Genomic DNA, 23,806 nt, shown 5'->3' with positions numbered 1-23,806 from the left:
TCATAGTTTTTAAAAGAAGTTCCTCTATAATCGTCAATTTGGACTTCACCAATTGTCAATTTGTATTTCCTCTAGAAGCAAGTTTTCATTTTCACCCACAAATGCATAAATGACATATAAACCATATTTTTTGGCCTTTTTAGTGGTCACGTTTAGGGTTGGGAGGATCGAATAAACCAAATTAGGCATAAAAAAACTTTAAAAATGTAAAAACAATTTGTTTTGAGACCAATTTCAGCTTGTGTTCGGCTGTTGGGCAGCAAACTCTTCAAAATTCGCTCTGAATTCTGCCCAGATTCCTCTGACAGATTTTGCAGTGAATTTGTGGCACTCTAGTAGAATTTGACGAGAATTTGACAAGGACCACTTTGGACAGAATTGAACCAGACTTTGAGGGTTGCTGGAGAGAATCTGGTAACTTAGCTGTTGAGTGGCACAATTTGACCATTATCTAGGGATTCTTGTAGCATCTTGGACTTTTCAATCTATCTTTGAACAACTTGGTCTATAAGGATTGGTCATTACTGGTTCTGTACCTTTTTCAATTCCGTAATATGCTCCTCACGTGTATCAGGGAATTATTTCTATGATGTCATGCTGGAACAGTGGTCATTTTTAGCATGTGCTTCTGGTAGGGATGTTGAGGCAGGGAAGCTCCTAACCATCTCAAAGACACAAAGGAGTCCTCATAGTTTCTCTATGTCCTGATAATGATTCTTTTATTGGCAAAGCTTTGAACTGATAGATGACATGATGCCATAAGTGGTTGACTGTGGAAGAAAGACGTTATATTTACTTGGTACTGGAGGCAGAATAGATGATTAAGGCAATTTTCATATATTATACTAACTATTCGAAGTTGGTGTTCATATATTTACTAATTTGTAGGTTATCGACATCTCAGGCTTAGTAGAGAATGGAAGAAGTGGTAAGGGTGAGGTGATGGTGGGTTTAATAGAGTTTTCATAAATAAAAAAGGAGTCTAAAAACTCATTTACTAGAAAACAAATAAATAAATATCAAGAATGATGATATTCTTGCCCTCATCTGTGCAATCCTCATTATTTAGAGTGGTCAGATTCTTTAACTCCATTATTTATTACTTGAAGAATGAAGATTTGGTCTAGAATGATGAGAACTGTGTTTTGGAGAAAACATTATGATAAAATCATGAACATGGCATGTGAAGGTCCATCTGGTGTTTAAAGGCCTTCATTGGGCTTGGTAGTAGGGGCTTTGCCTTTCAGGCCTGCTCTACACCATGATAGGGAATGCAACAAGGGCATTGCCCCTAGGTTCTTGCTAGGGGACATTGCCTCCCTCTACAAATTTACCACTCACTGCCACTCCCCGCCATCCACAAATTTGGGTCTATGGTCTCCTCGTCCTCCAAACTTTGTAGGACAATGTCTGGAAGTAGGCAACCTTCCTTGATTATACTATGTTGTTTTCCAAATGCTTTATTGAGGGATTTCTCTAGATATTTGATCTTAGTGTTAAATGTGAAGCTTTCTAATTTGCCAGTATTTTGCATTTTTCAGCTGTTATAGTTTTAGCAAGACCATAACTTTCGACAGCAAAGTACTTATTGATGTCCTAATTGCTTGCTATACATCTTGAATTTGGTCCTGGGATTTGGAGACTCGCTTGAAGTTGAAACCTTGGAAATACTAATTTGCTTGCTCCACCAGTCTCAAATCTGCAGTTCTTCCCTCCAGTATAAATATAAATATAAAAATAAAATTATCCTATACCATGTGTTCAGTGCACCTGAGTTTTTGTGCCTATTATGGTGAATTGCAGTGCCAGTGGCTGTATAGTTTAGTAAATGATCTGCACTGTACAAAAAGACTGACCCTCACAACTTACAAGTACTAAGTCTAACAAAACATAAAATATTAAAATGTTGTGATTCTACTGATTACAGTAAGCCTGGAATCAATGAATTCGTGAGCATTGTCTGGATTGGTCAAAACAATTACATCTTGTTTCAATTGATTCTTCCACTCATAAGGTGGGGTGTGATGACTCTTAGGGCTGTGAAAGGGTGCCCGAATTGTTGTGCTTAAGAGCTTCCATACATCCTTCTATTTAATCATCCAAACCAACCTACAAAGAAACATTCTTGCAGAGTAAATGGAATGCCACAGACCATCATGCAAATTACTAAGCTTATCAGTAACTATCAACATTTTCAGACTTTCTTGCATAGTATGCTGCAAATGGCTCATCTCTATGTCATAATCATTACTGGATTTCTTGTCAAACATATCTAGAAAAAGTTGAGAAAAATCATAATAATTTAAGAGCTCATCTTGGACATTGACATCATGATGTTGCGACCAATCATATGCATTTCCCTTCGAGTGTAGTTCTGTAGACTGAATTTTTTCTGGATCACACACAGTTTATGAATCCAATTTATGTTTTTGTTTTTGTTCTTTATATTTAGTTCCTTGGCTTGTTGTCTCACTTTTCACTTGTTTCTTTATTGGTATTTCTCTCTTTTATCTTTTTGTTTTTGCATTTGTTCTATTTTGTTTGTAGTTCTTTTCTTTTCTTTGTTTATCTTGTCATTTTTAGCCATTAGTTTATAGATTTTTCTTGTTAGGCATTTTTGTTTTTGTGCCGTTTTCTTATTTTCTCTTTCTTGTTTTATTTGTATTTTTTATTATGTCCATTCTTGTGTTTCTTACTGTTGGGTTTTCTTTGTTGTACACACACACACACACAGTCTAACTCTTTTGTATTCTTCATTTTTACTTATTATTTCTTTTTGTCTTTTCTTGGTCAAATTATTCTTTTTATTTTTATTTTTGTTTTTCCTCATTTTTATTATTATTCTAGGGTGGTGTATTGTCTCTCTACCCCATCCCCTCCCCCTTTTAATTGAAATCAGGTATGCAAACCACGACTTTTTTTCTTTCTTCTCTGGCTTTTCTCTCTTGCATCCTGATGATGGATCACAGAGTGTGATACAAAACATTGATGATAAAAATTGTCTACATAATCGAATCCAGAAAACAACTTAATAATACTAATCACAAGCTTCAATTTTTTCTGATGCATCAGATTTGTGGACCTCTACCTTTTGAACTTTTGAATAATTATCTGTTCTAGGCAATTCTTCCTTGTTGCACATGTTTAGTATTTCATATCGTAAATTTCCTTCTTGTGCACATGTTCAGTATTTCATATCATCTCAAAATATGCATGAAATTCGTATTTCAGCTCAAAATCATCATTATTGGCCATGTAGACTCCACATCATCATCTATTTGGATGTTCACCAAAATCTCATGCTTTCTCCTGTTATAGTCCTTTGTCTAGGAGGAGAGTTGGCTAGGAAATACCAGCGAAACCTCCAAGTTCTTTTCTAGTGCAATGAAAGGAGAGGATCTAGGAGGAAAGGGTGATTCATTAACACAAGCAAAACCTTTACTACATGTTTTGAGCCATTCCTCTCAGATGTTGTCTCATGTGAATTATATCTTGGACCAGGGGTTGAAATATCCTTAATGTCATGTCTTAAAATTCAGTTCTGCACCTTTTGTGTTCACATTCTGATCTAGATAGATTGAATTCATTTCACATGTTGGCAGGACTAATGATCTGATACCCATATAATTGTCCTTCCCACAATCTGAATTAAATAGATAAAATGTTGACAATATTTGCATTTCTAAACTATTATTCATCTCTCATAGTACTCTTTCAGATCCCAAATTAAAAAAAAATCTCACTTTGTTCTTCTGAGCATCGGCTAAAAGCCGTGCTGCATCCTCATGCCATAACTGGGTCCATCCTCTTGGTTGGGTATCTTTTATGCCATTTATTTAGTTGACCTTCTGCTTTTGGATCATTATCACATTGCAAAAGTGAAAAAGGAGAACTATGAAAGGAAGCAATCTGTTTTAGGCTTATTGGAACAGCCTAAGCTTTGAAGTGAGGCACTCCCAAACTGTTGAAGGCAACCAATCTTCAGGACAAACTGCCACGACATTCCCAATATCTTATTTTCCAACTATCTGAAATGATTCTTCTCAACTTTTTCTAAGTAAAGAATGTCGAAGAGAGAAGATGGCCCTGCTTGCAGTTATCTTCCTCTATTATTCAGTCACCTTCAGTGAGTATGCATAATTGAAATCATAACTGCACGTTAAGTATTTTGCTGCTTTTACCAAGTCTAGAAAATTTAGCTTCCACAAAATTGAAGTAAACTTAGTCTTCCACTTACTAATTATTTGTTTTTCTTTTCTTTTTACCCTAATGCATATAGGCTTGTCTGAATTGGGTTTGTAAATTAATTATCTTATGGTGCTCTCTTTAAAGTATAGGGAGATAATTTGGCTACATTAAAAAATGATGAAAGTTGCATCAAAATCCATGAAAGCAACGAACTGGAAACTGTGCAGTTTAGTTTTGGCATTGATAGATCATAGGATTAACTTCCTATACCTATCTTGACTACTTTATATCAACACCAAAATATTTATGCCCTATTTGGTTTTGCTGTATCCTTTTAGTTGCATGGCTGTTTGAGTCAGCATATCAGTAGGCAGTAGAGTCTTGCATCTCTTTGATTGCAATGTTAGTTAGCATTTTACCTACAAAAGACAGGAGCAACAGTCTTTTTGGTGTCTCTCCATTAAGGGGAAGGTTGATGGTTTTATGATTTGTGAATAATTGAGTGTCTTGATCCAGTAAGGGAAGAGTGTTATAATGGATGGTGAAGTTTGTAATGTCCCCAAATTTTTATTAAATACTTTAAATAATTAACAGTCCTAAAATTTAAATAATATTATTTCGACCTTTAATTATTTAATAAAGGGGCCCATCGTTTATTAATTATCCGTAGGTGTAAACCCTGGAGAGTTTTCTTTGAAGGGGCATTTATGTGTGGCATGTAGGAAGTTGTTAGTATGTTGTTTGGATATTTCTTTGTATTTACGAATTCCTATTGGAGTTCTAGATTGTTTGCCATTTCGAAATTGGAAGATCTTTCCTACTTGGTTATTTCGGTTTTAGTGGGATTCAACCCTCACCCTATTCCATCGCCTGTACTTTGCTCGGATCTGGCAAATTGGAGCACCATCTTTGTCTGTGAGTATTAATTGGAGGTTATTTGTATTTAATATCTATTCATGCTTGGCATTTATTTGATGGATTTGGTGTTCTAATATTACTTGCATATAAGTTTGTATTCTCTTTCCAATTTTTGTGCAACACCCTCTGTACGAACAATAATCATCTCCAAACAGTAATCACCTAAGGATAGAAAACATCTCTGGACAAAAACACCTCTGGATAGAGGCACCTCTGGACAAAAATCACCTACAAATAGAAAACACCTCTGGACAGAAATCATCTCCAAACAGAAGATACCTTCGGACAGAAAACACCTCTAGGCAAAGATCACCTCTTGACAGAGATTGCCATCGAAACATTACAGTGGTATTAGAGTTGGGGATTCTGCCAGCCTGTTGGGAGAATTGAGAGTTTAGTCTTGGATCACACTATAGCACCCAACAATGCCATATGGTCTCCAGCTGATTGGAAGGCACATTTGTTGGTCGAATAATCCAAGAACATTTTTGCATGCAAATTGATGGATAGTGACATTTAGGAATACAAATACAAGGTAGTCAATGACATCATCTACTACAAAGACATTATCTATTTGGTAACGGAGTCGAAGATGAAGGAATGAATTCTGGAGGAAGATACATGTACAAATATCCTCATACCAACACCCAGTGGAATTTTGGGTTCTATTAGTGGCTTTCCGAATGAGTAGGCTTTACTGATGGTTGTTCAACTTCATGGATATGCTAGCGATGATTCCTTTGCAGGAGCAACCGCAGTTTGTTGAATATGGAGTTTTTCCTTCGGTTGTGCATAAGGCGTGCATGATTGCAATTTTTCCATGTGAAGGGCTTCCTCATACAAACAACAGGATCTACATGAGCTATGAGGTTCTTGAGGAGATTGATGTGCATGATCCCATGAAGGTTTTGGATCAGAGCACCTATGCGTTTTATGATTGTCTCACATGGGATCTTGGTGGTTTTGGATATAGCACTACTTATATTAGAGTGGCGCAATGGAGGTCAAGTGGCGGTCTACTCATCTCAATAGAATTCAATTATGCATATGTGATCCTGAAGAAGCATGAAGTTTTCAACAGATATAGCAAATTGCGTCCGCGCATGGTTTGGGATCCTAGAGTTTGCAGATTTCTTGAGGACAAACAATCTTTGGGCGGCAAGGATTTGTAATGCCCCAAATTTTAATAAAATACTTTAAATAATTAACTGTCCCAAAATTTAAATAATATTATTTGGACCTTAAATCATTTAATAAAGGGGCCCAATGTTTATTAATTATCCGTAGGTGTTTGCCTTGTCAGCACTCTTTTGTAAACCTTTGAGAGTTTTTTTCGAAGGGGTATTTATGTGCAGCATGTAGGAAGTTGTTAGTATGTGATTTGGATTATTTTTTTGTATTTGCGAATCCCTGTTGGAGTTCTGGATTGTTTTCCTTTTCAAAAGTGGAAGATCTTCCCTACTTGGCTATTTCGGTTTCGGTGGGATTCAACCCTCACCCTATTCCGTCACTTGTAATAGTTTGCTCGGATTTGGCAAATCGGAGCACCATCTTTATTTGCGAGTATTAACTAGAGGTTATTTGTATTCAATATCTGTTCATGTTTGGCATTTATTTGATGGATTTGGTATTCTAATATTATTTGCATATAAGCTTGCATTCTCTTTCCAATCTCTGTGCAACACCCCCATTTGTGCATCGTATGACGTTGTTGCATTGATACCATACATATAATACAAGCTGTCTCACCTTAGGACAGAAATCACCTTCGGATAGAAAACACCTCGGAACAAAATCACCTCCGGACAGAAATCACCTATAGATAGAAAGCACCTCTGGACAGAAGACACCTCCGGACAGAAGTCACCTCTAGATAGAAAACATCTCTAGACAGTGATAGCCTTCGGAACAATACAAAGTTTGTCTCAATTCACAGTTGGATGGTGTTGTCTTTTGGTGGATAATGGGGTGTTTCGATTCACAAGAAGGGTAGTGTAGTCGTGAATAGTCCAATTTTTGTCAATTGATAGGCATCATTGGATAGATAGGACATTTGCCTAGAAATGAAGATGTTTTGGAAAGCAGCAGTTTGGGGTGTTTTGGATGAGCAAAGAGATTGTGGAGACGCTTTTAAATATTGTGGAGATGCTTTTACATATTTCTAGATGGGCTGTGGCATTCTGTAAATGTTTTAATGTTTCTGTGTTATGTTTTCCTATTTTTTGTAATGTAAATCTTAAGCATGCATGTTGGGAAATTAAGGTTTACATATTTAAGTAAAGCTTTTAGTTTCAGATTTAATACATATTTAATTGAGAGTTGATGCCTTTAAAGTAGTTAGGGAGTTTTTAGCGAAAGGTAGAGGAAAACAATGTTGTATAAGTATTTGCACGCTTCATTGCAAAATCCCTATGTATGAATTAAATAAAATGATTATTATACAAGGTTGCATGAGGACGGGGGTACTTGGGTACTTAGGGTACTGGCACGAGTACATGTACGGGTATTTTTCAAAATAGGGGATGAGGGTACTAGGGTAAGTCAAACTTTAAAAAAAATATAATTTAAATTTATAGAAAATCTGGAATTATGAGTCATGACAATGGTTTTTCAAAACAAGAACAGTGATAAAGTTTGCAAATGTAATGTATTGTTTTCACTTTCAGATTTGCAATATGTTTGTAACAATAAGATCATAAATCATATAACAATTAGATATTGCTAATGATAAACTTCTGACTTGAACAGTGATAAAGTGTACTGTTAATCAGTATTGCATCAAAGTTTCAAACTGATTACATATTTGATTAAGCTCGATAAACAAGAAGCTGATTTGCAAACAAAAAAGAAAAAAAAAATCAGAAATCTTAATCAAGGTCCTTAGTTATGATGCTCTTCACTGATTTCATGATACTTGGGGTAAGGTTGCCTGGTAATTGGGTATGTGGGTACACATCCCAGGGGTGTGGGTATGCATACTCATGCAACCTAGTTATTACATGTATTTCCTTTTTATTGTAAAATGTAGATGTCATTTTCTATTAAGATTTCACAAGAATCAATCGTCAAAATGAGCCTTCAATCAATTCTCAGATCGCCAATTATATGAACAACTTTGAATTGGTGGATAAAATCAATGTCAAATTAAATGGAGTTCTTTGTAATTTAGCCCATTGACCAAGCTTGGCTAGAGCAGCCACAAAACTAACCCTTTTCATTGTCGCGAGAATATGTTGGAATCCCAAATCTGTTATTGGGAAAACAATCTGAGCTCAAAATTGTGAAGTCTGAAATATTTACTAGAACCCCAGTTCTTAAACTTAAATTAGAACTGCAAACCAAAATCAGATACTTCTTAATCTGTTGTAGTCTGAAATCTGAAAATGCCACTGCAAACCTAAAATTTTGAAAATTGAAAAAAAAAAGCAAGTATTAATGTGAAACTCAGTTTGATTATAGTGGAAAGCAAATAGAATCTTAATTTTGCTGAGAATAAATAAACCACAAAACAGTGTTTGAGGAAAGATATTTATTATTTATATTCCTGAGAGGGTGTAGATGCTGACTCAGGCAAAATCCAGGGTATTATGGTTGCTGCCTTGGCTAAACACAATCTTAAGACCTGTGTAGAAGTGATGCTTTAATTGAAACAGCTCTACATATCAAAGAGGTAATTATGGAAAAAATCCATCTAAATTTTTTCACCTCTCACACTTGAGATGCTTACTTATGAAAGCACAAAACTGGTTTCACACGAAATCCAAAAATGGGTCCCAAGAACCTAACAATGTCATTAATTTAGCAGATAAGCCATCTTTATTGGTAAGACAAGCCGATGGAATTCAATTCCTAATGCCGGCAAATCAGATAAAACGACATCCAACTAGAAATCCCGACATCTATAAATATTCCAGAATAGTTTTGATACAATGAAATGATTGAATTTGATTCATTGTGTTTTATTGCGTTCATTAAATAAAAGAAAAAATCGGTAAATCTGGCTGGATTCATGGCCATTGACTATTCTGCAATAAATGATCCAACTCAACAACGAAGTGCCGACAGTAGGCAACAGCTTAATAGAAGTGGCACAAACATCAAAATGTTTGGGGCTCAGACAATCTTTATCAAGCCTGGTGTACTATGACATCAGATCCGGGTATGTGGAGATCTTAGAGAAAAGAAACTTGAAGTACTTATTTGAGGAAAAACATTTTAGCAGAATAGCGAAGCTGATTATCAAAATACACTGACGGAAAGATGAGTTAGCCAAAAGATTACGACTGGATTAGGTTTTTCATTCTTTTGAGAGTGGGTGCTACGTGCAAGTACCGTAGGCTGCCTTGGCTTTGTGGATGTTATTAAAATATTTCATTCATTCATTCAAGCTATTTTTCAGACAATTTGGCACTTCAGAGGATTCAATTTTGTTTGTTTATTTCTTTTCGTACATAACGGGTTGAGATTTGAACTCGTGACCTTGGAGTCCCACGAATATTTTAAGATTTGAAACCACACTATAGTGCTTCCGTCCGGTAGGAAAGGAAATCATTGAAATAGGTGCAAAATAAACAAGATTGTATTTTCTTTTCTTTTGGATTTTAAGGAGACTCTCTAGCATGAATCCAAATGGATTTGAAACTGCACGGTTCTATGGCTATAGAAGCATCCTTTCAAAATATTACTATTCATATATTAAAGATCTAAGCCTTTTTTAGTTAATGATATTTTTCTAAATAAAAAAGATGGGCCACAACACTTTAAATACAAGTACTCTTAATTGCCTTCCTTTGCAAGTAAAACAAAATTTAGTTATCTTCGAAAAATTGAAATCTATTTATATGTAAATTGGCTCAACTTGGAAGAAGACCTATTTATATAGGTGAGTTTATTTTTGTGATTCAAAGATTGATTTTTATTTTCGGTGAAACTTTATATATATATATATATATATATATATAATAAAAACTGGTTCAAAAAGGGATGATTCAAAGATTGTTAATAATGATTATTGCTATTAATTATTGAATGAAATAAGTTTAATATGTTTTAAAAGTAATAAAAATTTGGTATTATATTAATTAATGAAAACTATTATATATATAATGATCATTTTAATATTTATATTCAACGCATTTTATTTTTATATTTAATTAGTCAGTCATTGTAAAGAATTGAAAAATTTGAAAAATACTTTATTTATTTTATATTTGAATAATTTTTTAAAATTTTTTTACTGGTTCATATTAAAAATAAAAGTTGTTCAATTCACTATTCTAAATAGTAAGCAATAGAAAAAACATGTAATGCCTATTTTAATAGACTAGCTTGATCTACTGTAAAATTCTAATCTTATAATGATGTATATATTTATATATCTAAGTTTAATCCCTTCTTATATTTCTTATTTTTAAATTTCTATTTTCATATTTTTAAATACACTGATCTTAACAGATTTTATTTCCTTTTAATATTTTCAAATCTATCTTTATATTTGACAAATAGATATTTATTACTAATAGTTATTTCTCATGATCTTTTAAGAACACAATTATTTAAATTTTTTTATATAGAATTCAAAATTTCTCTTCAAAGTAAAAAGTATATTTTATGTAGAGCATTTTCTATCTCATATAACTAACAATATTATTTGTTATCAGTTATTATTGTACACATTTGATTTAAAATATAATTATGGACTTAATTTATTTTATAATATTTATAATAGTATTTAATAAACAAATACTTTCTACCATGATATATAATAATATTAATTCGAAATAAAAAACTTAAAAGCTCACATCAACTCTGTTGATTTGTTCCACATACGTAGTTATATTTTTTTATAATTCACTTTGAAATTGTAATAATAAATTTATAATTTTCTTTGGTATTTAATAGTAAAATAAGGACAATAATAGTTTGGAGAATAAAAAAGGAAGATATCTATAGGATGATAAAGAATATTACATTTATATTCATAAAATATTGAAATTAACTCTTTTGTTTAAATGAAACAAACCTAACAATTGGTGATAAATATTAAAGTACAAGCCTAAGATATGGTGCACAAACTCATTTGATAAAATAAGTTTTTATCTGTGTAATAGTAACATAGACATCAAATGAGAGAAGTCAAATCTCATATATCTAATGTGTGTTTCATGTTGAAAATTTATGATAGGAGATGGAATCATAAGTTCCAACCATATGCCATTTGTTTAAATTTTTTACATGTAGTGAATTTAAAAATGTTAGCATGCTACCACATGTAAATGCACATTTATGTAGAATGAAGGCAAGAAAAGAAGTGCCACATATTGGCATGTACTTGCTGTTATAGTTTTTATACTAACTATAAATTAGAATTTAAATTAAAAAATTTAATACTTCAATTAGATTAGAACATGGTTTACCAAATTCATTTATGACATAGTTGAAATTTGGTTTAATTTGAATTGTTAAGTCTAGCACAAAATTTTAATAGAAGTAATTTTATTGTTTGCCCATCTAACTCCATCAAAATTCTAGAAAAATATATTAATATAAAATACAACAATTATTTTTATATATTTTGAAATTCTTTATTACAAATAGGAACAATTGAAATTCAAAATAGTAAGAGATTAATTTGGCATTCGTGAACTACATACAATATATCAAATAATTGTGAATAGAAAAAAAAATATCTATAGTAAATTTGAGAAAATTAATTTTTAAAATATATTAAATTTATAACTACATAACAAAATTTTAAATGTCCAAAAACTAGTTATATGTAATGTAGAAATTAATTGACTAATCATAAATAGTATATTGCCTACATAAACTATATTATTATAAATAAGATCCAAGTAGAAATAACTTATGCAAAATATTTTATATGTGGAATTAAACCCTAATATGTATGAAGTGGTGGTGAATGTAGCGAATACATTGTATAATCTATACATTTTTGTATTTAAAATAGTTTTCAAAATATTAACATAATTACCTAGGATGAGATTAATTTTTGTATTGTAATGATCATGTTATTAATCAAACTTAAAACCTAGCCTAAAATCTAGCCGAAAATAATTCAACATGGAGGAAGCCTCTGAGAAAAAGGGTCCTGTAAGACCAAATGAAATGAACCAATTATAATTGAGATAAATAGCAAAAATAGTACATTGGAATAATAAATTAATATATTAACTTAACAAAAGTTTGATCAACTAAAGTATAGTTCTTTCTCATTAGTTGATTGGTTTTAAACTAATTAAGTAATTGTGGAAAGTGAATGCAATAGTACTAGCCTACAAGTAGAATAAGACATGAACATACATCCAAAGTATATATGAATGTTGTTTTGAAAGGGTTTAGGAGATTATACAAAAGTTGCTTACAAATGCGGCTACAAATTTGGCAACGTGGATGACAATGACATTCAAGATTATTTCAATGATCCCTAAAACTCATTAGTTTAGTATCTCTTATGGTGTGAAACAACCTTAGGTTTGGAGTTGGTCCACAACAACTTCATTTTAATAATAATAATATGTTGTAAAAAATAAATATTGACAACTGATGTCCATATACACTGCTTATGTGACCTCTAAGGTGGTTGTGGAGACGATGACCAAGATTTTGGTGAAGGAATTGAGTGGCGCCAAGATTACATCCAATTATGTTTCTTTAATGTTCACAATCATAAGAAAAATAAAGATCGATTGCACAATATATAACTATCTTTCAGTGTAACCATTTCACCTTTGCACCTTAATGGTGCAAGTGCTAGTTTCAGAGGAATCTAGAATGTAAGATGACATGTGCATGCCATGTTGGAACAAGCTACTCCCAAGTATAAAAATGTCATAATCAATTGCATTGGGTTCACATGAGCATACCAGCAAAACCTTTCCTTTGTTCCGAGTTGCCAAAACATATGTTTTCCTGGTTTCGTACTTCATTTCTGGGAAAATTGCTTATGTTTTACAGATCTGTTGCAGCAGTTTTTCTGTTGTTATGTAATCAATGTTTGAATACACTGATATTGATCACAGCCGGGAAATTATATGATGTTGTAATCAATTGCATTTGGGTTTTTATGAGCATACCGGCAAAACCTTTCCTTTGTTCTCAGTTGCCAAAACATATGTTTTCCTGGTTTCCTACCTTTATTTCTGCCAAAATGGCTTATGTTCGACAGATCTGTTGCAGCAGTTTTTCTGCTGTTATGTAATCAATAATTGAATACTGATATTCATCAATGCTAGGATATATTATGAATACTTGAACTGCCTTCATTTAACACTTATTTCTAAACAATCATCCGGATTCTGTATGGGATCTTTGCATTTCAATTAAAATAGCACATATTGTCTGGTGTTGACACCATGGAAACAATCAAAAGGAAAGGCATGTTACTGATATTCCCTTTGTTGTAGGTTGTGCGAAGGTGGGGAGCTTTTAGATCGGATTCTTTCAAGGTACACAAAAGGCAATTTCATTTTCAGATCATTTATACATTCAAATCGTTATGCACATCTTTGAGAGTTAGTGCTTTTTTTGGAACTTTCTTTACTTGAGGTAGAAACATTCTTTGCCAACTTATAGGTCAGAAGTCCTGGAGTTCTTTTTCTCATCCTTTCAAGTGTGTAAATGTTGCTTTTTAAATTTGGTTTGTAACAGAGGAGGGAAGTACTCTGAAGATGATGCAAAGACTGTTGTTGTTCAAATTTTGAATGTTGTAGCCTTTTGCCATCTCCAAGGTGTGGTACATCGGGATCTAAAGCCAGAGGTATCCTCAATTTCTATTTTATGAACTGTATATTGTTTATTTCTAGAAATTTGATATATATAATTTGCTTGCTAAACCTCAGCCTTTTTAGGTGCCCTTTAAGCTTTTTTACACTTAATATAATATTAATCACCTTATCATATTTTTTACTTATAATAACATTTTAATTTAGTATTAAATCACAATTCAAAAGGGGACATTACACACATCAGCTTTCCCAAGCATCAATACTTCTAAAGTCAAGACACTCTTTCAGTCTTCTTAAATTCTTATCTAAATCCAATCCTTAAGGTTTTATATATGTTCTCTGAACCTTCCAAAATCCTTTTCTCAAATTGTCTTTATGAATTCCAACGAGGCAACACATTTTCTTAACCATTTTCCTTGATTGCATAAACACTAGTTTATCAATCTCCTCATTAGTAATATTTTGGCAATTTGTTACATATCCAGTCTCTTCAAGGTGAGCCAAAGGATCCAAAAACCACTTTAACAATAATATGGTCAGTTAAATTCCAATAAAACAAAGTTTAAGATAACATTTTTTAACCCAAATTGTTCAAGATATTTATCTAATTCAAATTTAAAGACAAATATAAATGCAACTTGAGGGGACAAACTCTTACATGCCATGTGGCCTTGTCCTGGGCTTCAAGATTATGTTTGAATTATCCAAATTGTTTCCATTTCATATAAAGTGATTATCCATGAGCAAAAGGCCACCTAAGGTTTGAGGCTATTAGAAGACTCCTTTCATAACCATATCAACCCAAAAGCCAATTTTACTAATACAATAAGAACTTTAACTTACCTTCTAAAGATAGCGTAAGGATGTCATTTTCACACAATTCCATTAATGCACTTTCCAAATTTAACCCCACATTCAACAAAAGTGTATATCAGTAAAACATATTTGCTAATCCTTGGACTTCATTAAGGCATTATAAATTAATTTTAGAGAACAAAGATAATAATTGAAATATATGGAAAGGGATACATAGGGTCTCATAAGACTTGGGTATTCTGACTATACTGGTAATGCAAGTATACACATTATAATAATCCCAAAAGTACTGGCTTGAACTTGTTCCTATACACTCATTAACCACATCATGTTACATCAAATAAGAATATCTGAAGCAACAGTAATTAAAGCTAAGGATAAATGCATACAAGAAATACTCACAGCTTCAGTGTTCTAAATATACATGGAATCTATTTCAATAAAACACGTCTCATTAGTCATCTAAATTGACTGCACCAATCCATGTAATAAACATTACATGTGATGAATATGCATTTCAGTAAAATTGTAAATTCATGAATAATCTGAAATAACAATTGACACATAACAAGATTTATTAATCAGAATTGTTTCTATCATACAGTTATATCTAATATCTCATAGTATCATACAGGGGACAATGACTGCAAAGATTTATAGTAATATCTTATTATCATATATAATGTAAAATGCTATGAAATCTCATAATATGAAGTGCCGTAAAAATGGATCAATAACATAATGATAATATCTTCAGGCTATAAGTAAAGCAAGGGTATAAATAAAAGTGGGTATTATGCTCCATCCTTGGAACCTAGTAAAATCTCCAGATGCATATCCTTGGAGAACAGTGGAAATGTTAAAGATCAAGGCAAAGGATTTAACACATGTTATTATGAGTGATGAATTGGCATCTGGAATTGCTATTTCTATGCATCCAATTATTATATATGCATGCCCCTATTTGATTTGTTGTTTGCCACAAAAACCTGATTCCATGATATGCACGCTCCTATTTGATTTGTTGTTTGCATTAAGAATAATAATAGTTTTAAAATGGCTTTTGAGATTTTCAATATTTGTGGTCTTAGCTTCCATTCATTTAGGTTATAACATTCAAGGCTCACTTTCATTGTAAACAATTTTTACATTTCAACAGAATTTCCTGTTCACCAGCAAAGAGGAACATGCACAGTTAAAGGCTATAGACTTTGGCTTGTCAGATTTTGTTAAGCCAGGTAATTACACTGGCTTCTATTGGATATTTTCCCATTTAGTCTGCAGTTTTGGTTTCGCTTTTTGTTGGACACATAACGTTTACAATTTGCTATGGATCATGTGCAGACGAAAGGTTAAATGATATTGTAGGCAGTGCATACTATGTTGCACCAGAAGTTCTTCACAGGTCTTATAGTACAGAAGCAGATGTGTGGAGTATTGGTGTTATTGCATACATCCTTCTGTGTGGCAGCCGACCTTTCTGGGCTCGAACTGAATCTGGTATTTTTCGAGCTGTTTTAAAAGCTGATCCAAACTTTGAGGAAGCCCCTTGGCCCACTATGTCTTCTGAGGCAAAGGACTTTGTCAAGCGCTTATTGAATAAGGATATGCGCAAAAGAATGACTGCCTCACAGGCTCTTAGTGAGTAGTGTAATGTTTAACAGGTTCAACTTTGTATTTGCTTTCCATCTTATTGGTAATTATCTGACCAACTCTATATAATGATGCAGCCCACCCTTGGCTCAAGAATTCACACAGTGTTAAGATTCCTTTGGATATTCTAATTTATAGACTTGTGAAGGCATATCTGAGGGCATCAAGTCTTCGAAGATCAGCACTGAAGGTAAAGTTTGTCTTTGAATTCATTAGCATTTATTTTTTCTCGTATTTTTTGTCTTATTATGCTAGGATGTATTTATTTCCATAGAAGGTTTTCAATATTTCCTATGTCATAAGTAATTTGAGTTTTTCACTTTCTGATTAAGCTGTATAATTTGATTCACTTTAGTGGTAAATTTAGCATTTTCCTTCTTGTCACATGGAATGATTGATATTAGAATTTGACCAGTACTTTCAACATCATAATGTATTTTTTCAGGTACTATGAAATAGTTGAACACAAGCTGTTTTGAGCCAAGGTAGCTGCCATAAGTGAAATTTATTAAATTGTTAGTTTTATAGGGATTCAAGTATCTCTATGCAGAACTAATGGTTCTCTCAAAATTCTTGCGCACATTAGTGAAAAAACCTAGACCTGTTTTTGTAATATCTCAGTATGATATTATCTCCTAATTTTCTCAAAATAAACTTCAGAACATAAACAGATAAATGACGCAATGTAAACTAGCAATATAACCAGTAAATTCTCATTAAAGTGCCTCAGAATATGTTATTGCATTATACATCAGCAATACAATAACCATATATCAGATCCAACCTTAAATACAAAAAATACAATCAGATTGGAAATAACAATAAGGTGCACCTATAATGCCAAGTGTGAATTTTGATATGAATACACCACAAAGATGAATCGGGGCTACGTCTAATCCACCCTAAAAGAGCCCAAAGGTTTCCAACCTCAAGATCCTCAACAAGAGAAAGCTAGTAGCTTCCCAAAGTTCTCCAAAGAGAAACCAGAAAATAAGTCTCAAATCCAAGCAAGCTGAGAAAGAACTTCTCATCCTTCTTTTATGCTCAAAACTGTGACCCTTCAGCTCCCTTGTCCTGTCTTTCCATCTTATTCCTCCTTGTCACTTTTATTTGGCCACTTTATGATATTAAATCGACCCCGTTTTATAAATTTGTATTATGCTCTCATAAGTCAATTTTAATATTAGATGGATATGTCCTAAAAAAGGGACATTGCAAGTCCTCCCTCCTCAAGATTGCTTGCCCTCAAGCAATCATGAGTCCATAAGCCAATATCGGGGTCCCATATCAATTTGCTAGCATTATTGTGACCCATACTGGTAACTCTAAAGTCAGGACTTGCCATGCTGTGGTACCAAAAGTGAGAATGCAACCCAACTATCGATATGATCCCTGAATCCCATGTCAATTTCTGAATCTCCATGAATCTCCACTGCGACTATATTACAATAAAAGACAACGTCTGTTATTAGTTAATGGTAATCTACTTGTAATCTATTGTAAATATTAGAATGTTTCTATTATTTAGTTAGCTATAGTTGTTTGTGAGCTTTCTTTAGCTTTCTTTTAGCTAGAATAGAATTTTTCAATAACAATCCTATTAGTGAAAAAATTCTTTGTTAATAACAAGCAAGTATTTTACCAATTACTTCGTTATATTAAAATGGTATTAGAGCCAATACCTCAATTTTTTTTGAAAATTTTATAATTTCTTTGAAATTATATGCTACAAAATTTTTGAAATTATTTTTGAGTTTATTACATACCGTCTAGGGTTTGGGGATCTGAAAATCATGTTTTTCTCCAAGCAAGAGCAAAATCATGAGCTAGGAATGACTCCAAATCACGTCCGTTTTTGGTCGTTTCTTGTCTGAAAAATCGGGTTTCTCTCTTCCTTACTAGCTTGGAATTGTAAACGTCTACCATTGGTGATTGTTTTCACCAAAATTGCGACCTCAAAATCACAGATTTTTGTGTATACTCGAATTTTTTCACAGATGACTTTGCCCTTTTTAAAACGCCTGTGATTGCAAAATTCGTCATCGTTTGGAGTTAAAACACTGATCTTCTATGCCACCTCTGCCTGTAGCCGCAATTTGTGACAAAAATTGGCAAGTTTTTCCAAGAAATCGCCATTTTTTCCTCCATGAATGTGGACTAGGGTTTTCTTCGAAACCGTAATTTCTGATCTTAGGATTTTTTTGATTGTAGGTTCTTGGTGGGTTTTTTGAGAGCTCAACTGGGTTCATTTTTTTGGGTGCATCGATTTTTGTGCTTCAATTTTTGAGCAAGTGGATCTAGAAACTAACATTCTTTTTGGGTTTTTTAGTCTTCCATTTTTTGCCTCAAAAAATGTGTTCATAGATTTTCACGTTTTTTCATTGAAAACTGTGACATGGCATCTCTAACAAACATTTTGCTCGAGCACATCTCAAAATTAAATGGTCGAAATTATGGCACTTGGAAGCAATGGATTATAGCAATTATTGATAATTAGAATATTGATCAAATTGTTTAGGGGGTTACGAAGTGTTTGATTGCTCTTGGTATTGATTAGGATACATGGGATTTGAATAATTGAGAGGTGGTGATGCTTCTCAAATTATCCGTAGTTGATAATCAACTCTCTCTGATTCCATCCGGCAAGACAATTGTCGAGATATGGGCACATCTCAAAGTTCATGAGACTTTTGACAAAAGCAGACCTTTCTTTTTGAAGAACACATTATTTTCTATTATTATGGATGAGCAAATCTAGGGACCTAAATAGGATTTAGGAAATTTGTGATCGGTTGCTTACCATCAGTTGCAAGATGGACAAAGAGTTCATTGTGTTTATCACTCTCCGGAGTTTACCAAAGTCCTAGGATCATTTTATCAAGACCCGCAACATCACGTCTTCTTTGTGTTGATTTGAAGTTCATCGATCTCTGCATAGTTTTGCTTTAGCAAGATCAGTGGAAACAACAGTTCGGTAGTAGTTCCAGCTCTGGCTCCACAGAGAAAGCCTCTGCTGCTAAATCCTTTCAGAAGGATAAAGACAAGTCTCAACAGTCTTCTCAACATAAGTCCTCTACTCCAACTTCAAAAGGCTCTCAGAAGAAGAACATTTAATGCAACTATTGCCACAAGTTTGGTCACATGAAGGGTGATGTTGGAAATGCTTAGCTGCCCAATCTAAGCAATCAGGTTCGCAACCCAAAGCAAACAGTGTAGAGCACACTGAGCAGACAAAATCTGCCTTTTATGCCTTCATGGCTAAAAGGCTTGCAGATCATGTGAAGTTATCTCCCTAGTACATTGATTCAGGTGCCTCTCGTCATTTTCACTCACCGCATAGATTAGTTTACTAATTGCTAGCCTTAGTCAGATTTTGTTATTTTTGGTGCTAGAGAAGAGTACACTGTTGTCGGCAAAGGCAACACTCAGATTTAGTCTACTGGGAGGAATCTCATTTTCCTTGATGTGTACTATGTTCCAGGGATAGAACTAAATCTACTCTATGAGTCAGCTACTGCGACATTCTCCACACTTGGATGCCACCTTCAATGACTTAGTCTACTGTTGCAGTGGGTCTTGAGGATCATGGACTTTTCCAACTTACTGATTCTGGTGATTTTTGAGACGTAGCTATTGTTGCTCGACGGTCTTCTGTTAGAACACTTTGGCATCATTGATATGGACACTTAAATGTGGATTATCTCTCTCAGCTTACTCGGGATGAGCTTGTCCTTGAATTGCCAGAGATTCAGACTTAGAAGCTTTAAGTTTGTGGTGCATGCCAGCCTAGGAAGCAACATCACACCATTTCCCAGTGGTGATTCATGGCGAGCTTCTCAGGTGCTTCAGCTTGTTCATGTCGATATCTGCTGCCCTATGGCCACTCCTTTTGTTCTTGGGTTTAGGTATTTTCTGTTGTTTGTTGATGATGTCAGCTGAAAATGTGGGTGTATTTTCTTAAAAAGAAATTAGATGCATTTCTTGTATTTCAAAAGTTTAAACCTTTAGTTGAAAAAGAGTCTGGGAAATCTATTATTACTCTTAGATCATACAATGGGGGGGGGAATTTGTTTTAATGAATTCTCTAGCTTCTTTTTGATAATCATGGCATCAAACGCTAATTACCCACACCCCACACACCACAATAGAACAATGTAGTTGAACGACGGAACATAACAATCATTGAGATGGCTCGATCCATGCTCGAACACAAGCATGTTCCGAAGAAGTTATAGGCAGAAGCAGTCAACACTGCAATTTATCTTTTGAATTGGTCATCCACAGCGGCAGTCAAAGGCAAAACTTTGGAAGAGGCTTGGTTAGTTTGCAAGCCCACAATCAGTCACTTGAATTTTTTTGGCTCCCTTGCTTTTGTTTGGCCAAGAGTCAGAAATGCTGGTTACTGTAGTCTTCACAAAGCCTATCGCTTGATCAACATTGAGACATCTTGTGTCCTATATAATCATGATGTAGTCTTTGATGAGCAACGATGACCATTCATGCCTGTTTCTCCTGTTCTTGATCCAACAGGCCAGCCTATGAAGGCTCATGGTTTGGGAGTTAGGCTTCCATTAGGTCCACTTGATGCGAGGGCTCTAGTTGCTCCAGTTATACCTGTGATCCTTGTACAAACACCTCCAACTTCTCCTGCAAGATCACCTCGATTTGTAGATGCTTCATCTGAGTTTGATCCAAATTCTTCTGATGAGGAACCTGATCACTAAGCATCACCTGATACTAATGTTGGTTGTTCTTGTTCGACCTAAGTGATGGCCTAAGACATTTGTTGATCTTCATGATGATGAGATCATTGATGGGAGAACTGCTTAGAAAAAGAGAAAACCTATAGAGTTTGTTAACTTTGTTGTCATGGCCAACATTCATAGTTTGTTTGAACAGGCCATGACATCTGAACACCAGAGTCTGAATAGGCCATGACATCTGAACACTAGAGTTTGTTGAAGAGTAACACCTGGGTCATTTTTGATCTTCCATTAGGGAAGAAACCCATTGGCTGCGAATGGGTTTACAAAATCAAATACAAATCTGATGGTATTTTGAATAAGTACAAGACTCATTTAGTTGCGAAGGGCTTTTCTCAATGTCAGGGCATTGATTATGAGGAGACCTTTGCTCCTACTGCAAATATATTTCGAGGCTAAAGGAATTCCAGAGTGGGAACAGACCATGACATCTGAACATCGGAGCTTGCTGAAGAATAACACCTAGGTCCTTTTTGATCTTCTACCAGGGAAGAAACCCATTCACTGCAAATGGGTTTACAAAATTAAATACAAATCTGATGGTACTTTGGATAAGTACAAAGCTCATTTAATTGCGAAGGGCTTTTCTCAGTGTCAAGGCATTGATTATGAGGAGACCTCTGCTCCTACTGCAAAGATGAGCACAATTAGATTAGTCCTAGCCATGACAACATAGTTTTGTTGGAAGGTCCATCGTATGGATGTGAAGAGTGCTTTCCTAAATGGTGATCTCCATGAAGAGGTCTGCATGACGCAACCTCTTGGTTTCAAGGTTGCTGGTAAGGACCATTAGGTTCTCAGATTGGTGAAAGTTGTCTATGGCTTGAAGCAGGCCCCTAATGATAAGTACATCAGTGATCAAGGCTTCAAGAGGAGTTCTTCAGACTCAAATTTCTACATCAGAACTACTAGTAGGGACATCATCCTTCTGGTTATTTATGTAGATGATTTGATCATCATTGGCAGCTTGACATCTTTGATTCAGGGAATTGTTACCTAAATTTTTACCTCTGGCTAAATTTAGGTAGAACTATAGTTATGACAATCAAAGGTGCATTTTTGTGTACAAGAGCTTTGCTTTCATATAAACTAGAGAGCTAAAACATTATATTTCAGAGAAGAAAGAGCATCACATAAAACTAATTTTTTGACAATTCTTTTCTAAAAATGTATTTTTTTATTGATCATATATGTTCAAATGTTTCACACAAGCTGTGAAACTAGCTAAAGAGTAAATTCAAATTTTGAATTTGAAAACATAAATACATATGTGGAAAAAGAAAAGAGCATAAATAGTCATAGGGGCTAGTCATTGCTTGAATGACTGGCAATGTTGCTGCTCGCTTTGACCATGCATGTTCTGGATGCTTTGTTGCTCCTGTTTTCTCGGGTTCCAGCGCCAAATGCTGCAATCACAAGAAAAGATGGAGTTAGATCCAATGGATCTAAGCAATGCCTAGCGTATCTCTATTGGAAAAATAGAACAATAGAAACAAAACAAAGAAAGAAGGAACTTCCAGCTTGGTATTCTTGAATAATAGATGCATATTTATACAATAGCTTGACCCAACAACATTCCTAAATGACTGCTAATAAGATTGACAAAAAACACATAAACTTGACAGCCAACTGAAACTTATGGACACCTAACTCAACACATCTACAATAAGAACTAGATTCAAACTAAAGCTCTTTGACTCACACCTAAACTAAACTTGTGTTGCCAGCAACTCAACAAGGTTCGCCACCTGTGCAACAATTATTATTGATTACTGTTGGAACATTAACTCCAACACCCTCACTTAATGTGACAACTAAAGGAAACATTATGTAAACATTATACTTTGAAAATATGTCATAGAGGAGTAAGATTTTCTCATAGTGATGCAGCTATCATCCAACTTTGAAACACCATTGGACACACCCTCTGCACATGAAATGTTTTATAACCCTCATAAAGGTATGATGCCAAGCTTCCAGACTTTTAGATCTCCCCGAACTATTGGACACACCATCTCCACATGGAATGCCTCATAACCCTCGTAAAGGTATAGCTTCTTCAATCCTATAGCACTTCAAACTATTCAAGCATCCATCTAGACTGTACCACATCTTTTTGTATTTTGCAAAGCATTGATCTCTTCAAAATCAAACAAATTCTTCAATGAAATCATAATTATCTGGTGGTTCTTCTACCAGCCTCATTTTCTTAACAACTTCTTCTCTAACAAACATAACTTAATAGGAAGATAACTCTGATACCATATTGGAAAAATAGAACAACAAAAACAAAATAGAGAAAGAAGGAACTTCTAGCTTAATTTTATTGAATAATAGATGCATATTTATACAATAGCTTGACCAAACAACATTCCTAAATGACTGCTACTAAGATTGACAACAAACACAAACTTGACAGCTAACTGAAACTTATGGACACCTAACTCAACACATCTACAATAAGAACTTGATTCAAACTAAAACTCTTTGACTTACACCTAAACAAAACTTGTGTTGCCAACAACTCAACAAGGTTTGTCACATGGGCAGCAATTATTATTGACTACTGCTGGAACATTAACTTCAAAAATCTCATCATCATGCCCCACACATGCGTTCACATTGCAAAAACCCAAGCCTTGTTTGCTCTCTAACTAGTTTGTCTCAAATGCAGTAACAGATATCTCAGCTTGTTAACAAGAGATAAAAATACATTTTGAA

At 34.1% G+C, this 23,806-nt stretch overlaps 1 protein-coding gene across 3 annotated transcripts in view; it reads left to right on the top strand.

Annotated features, from left to right (window-relative positions):
- Positions 1-23,806, top strand: part of LOC149533887 (CDPK-related kinase 5-like) — a 48,544-nt gene that overhangs the window by 13,182 nt on the left and 11,556 nt on the right. For all 3 annotated transcript variants that reach the window (XM_089806735.1, XM_089806734.1, XM_089806733.1), the window contains exons 4-8: positions 13,533-13,574; positions 13,777-13,885; positions 15,829-15,907; positions 16,014-16,310; positions 16,400-16,512. In XM_089806735.1, coding sequence (XP_089662861.1) covers positions 13,533-13,574; positions 13,777-13,885; positions 15,829-15,907; positions 16,014-16,310; positions 16,400-16,512 — 640 coding nt within the window. The remainder of the gene's footprint in view (positions 1-13,532; positions 13,575-13,776; positions 13,886-15,828; positions 15,908-16,013; positions 16,311-16,399; positions 16,513-23,806) is intronic.

The sequence above is a fragment of the Cupressus sempervirens genome, chromosome 10 (assembly GCF_028749045.1).
Source record: "Cupressus sempervirens isolate cs-2001-9-10 chromosome 10, ASM2874904v1, whole genome shotgun sequence".
Classification (NCBI taxonomy): domain Eukaryota; kingdom Viridiplantae; phylum Streptophyta; class Pinopsida; order Cupressales; family Cupressaceae; genus Cupressus; species Cupressus sempervirens.
Note: the sequence above shows the minus strand (reverse complement) of the source record. Positions and strands in the feature narration are given on the sequence as shown.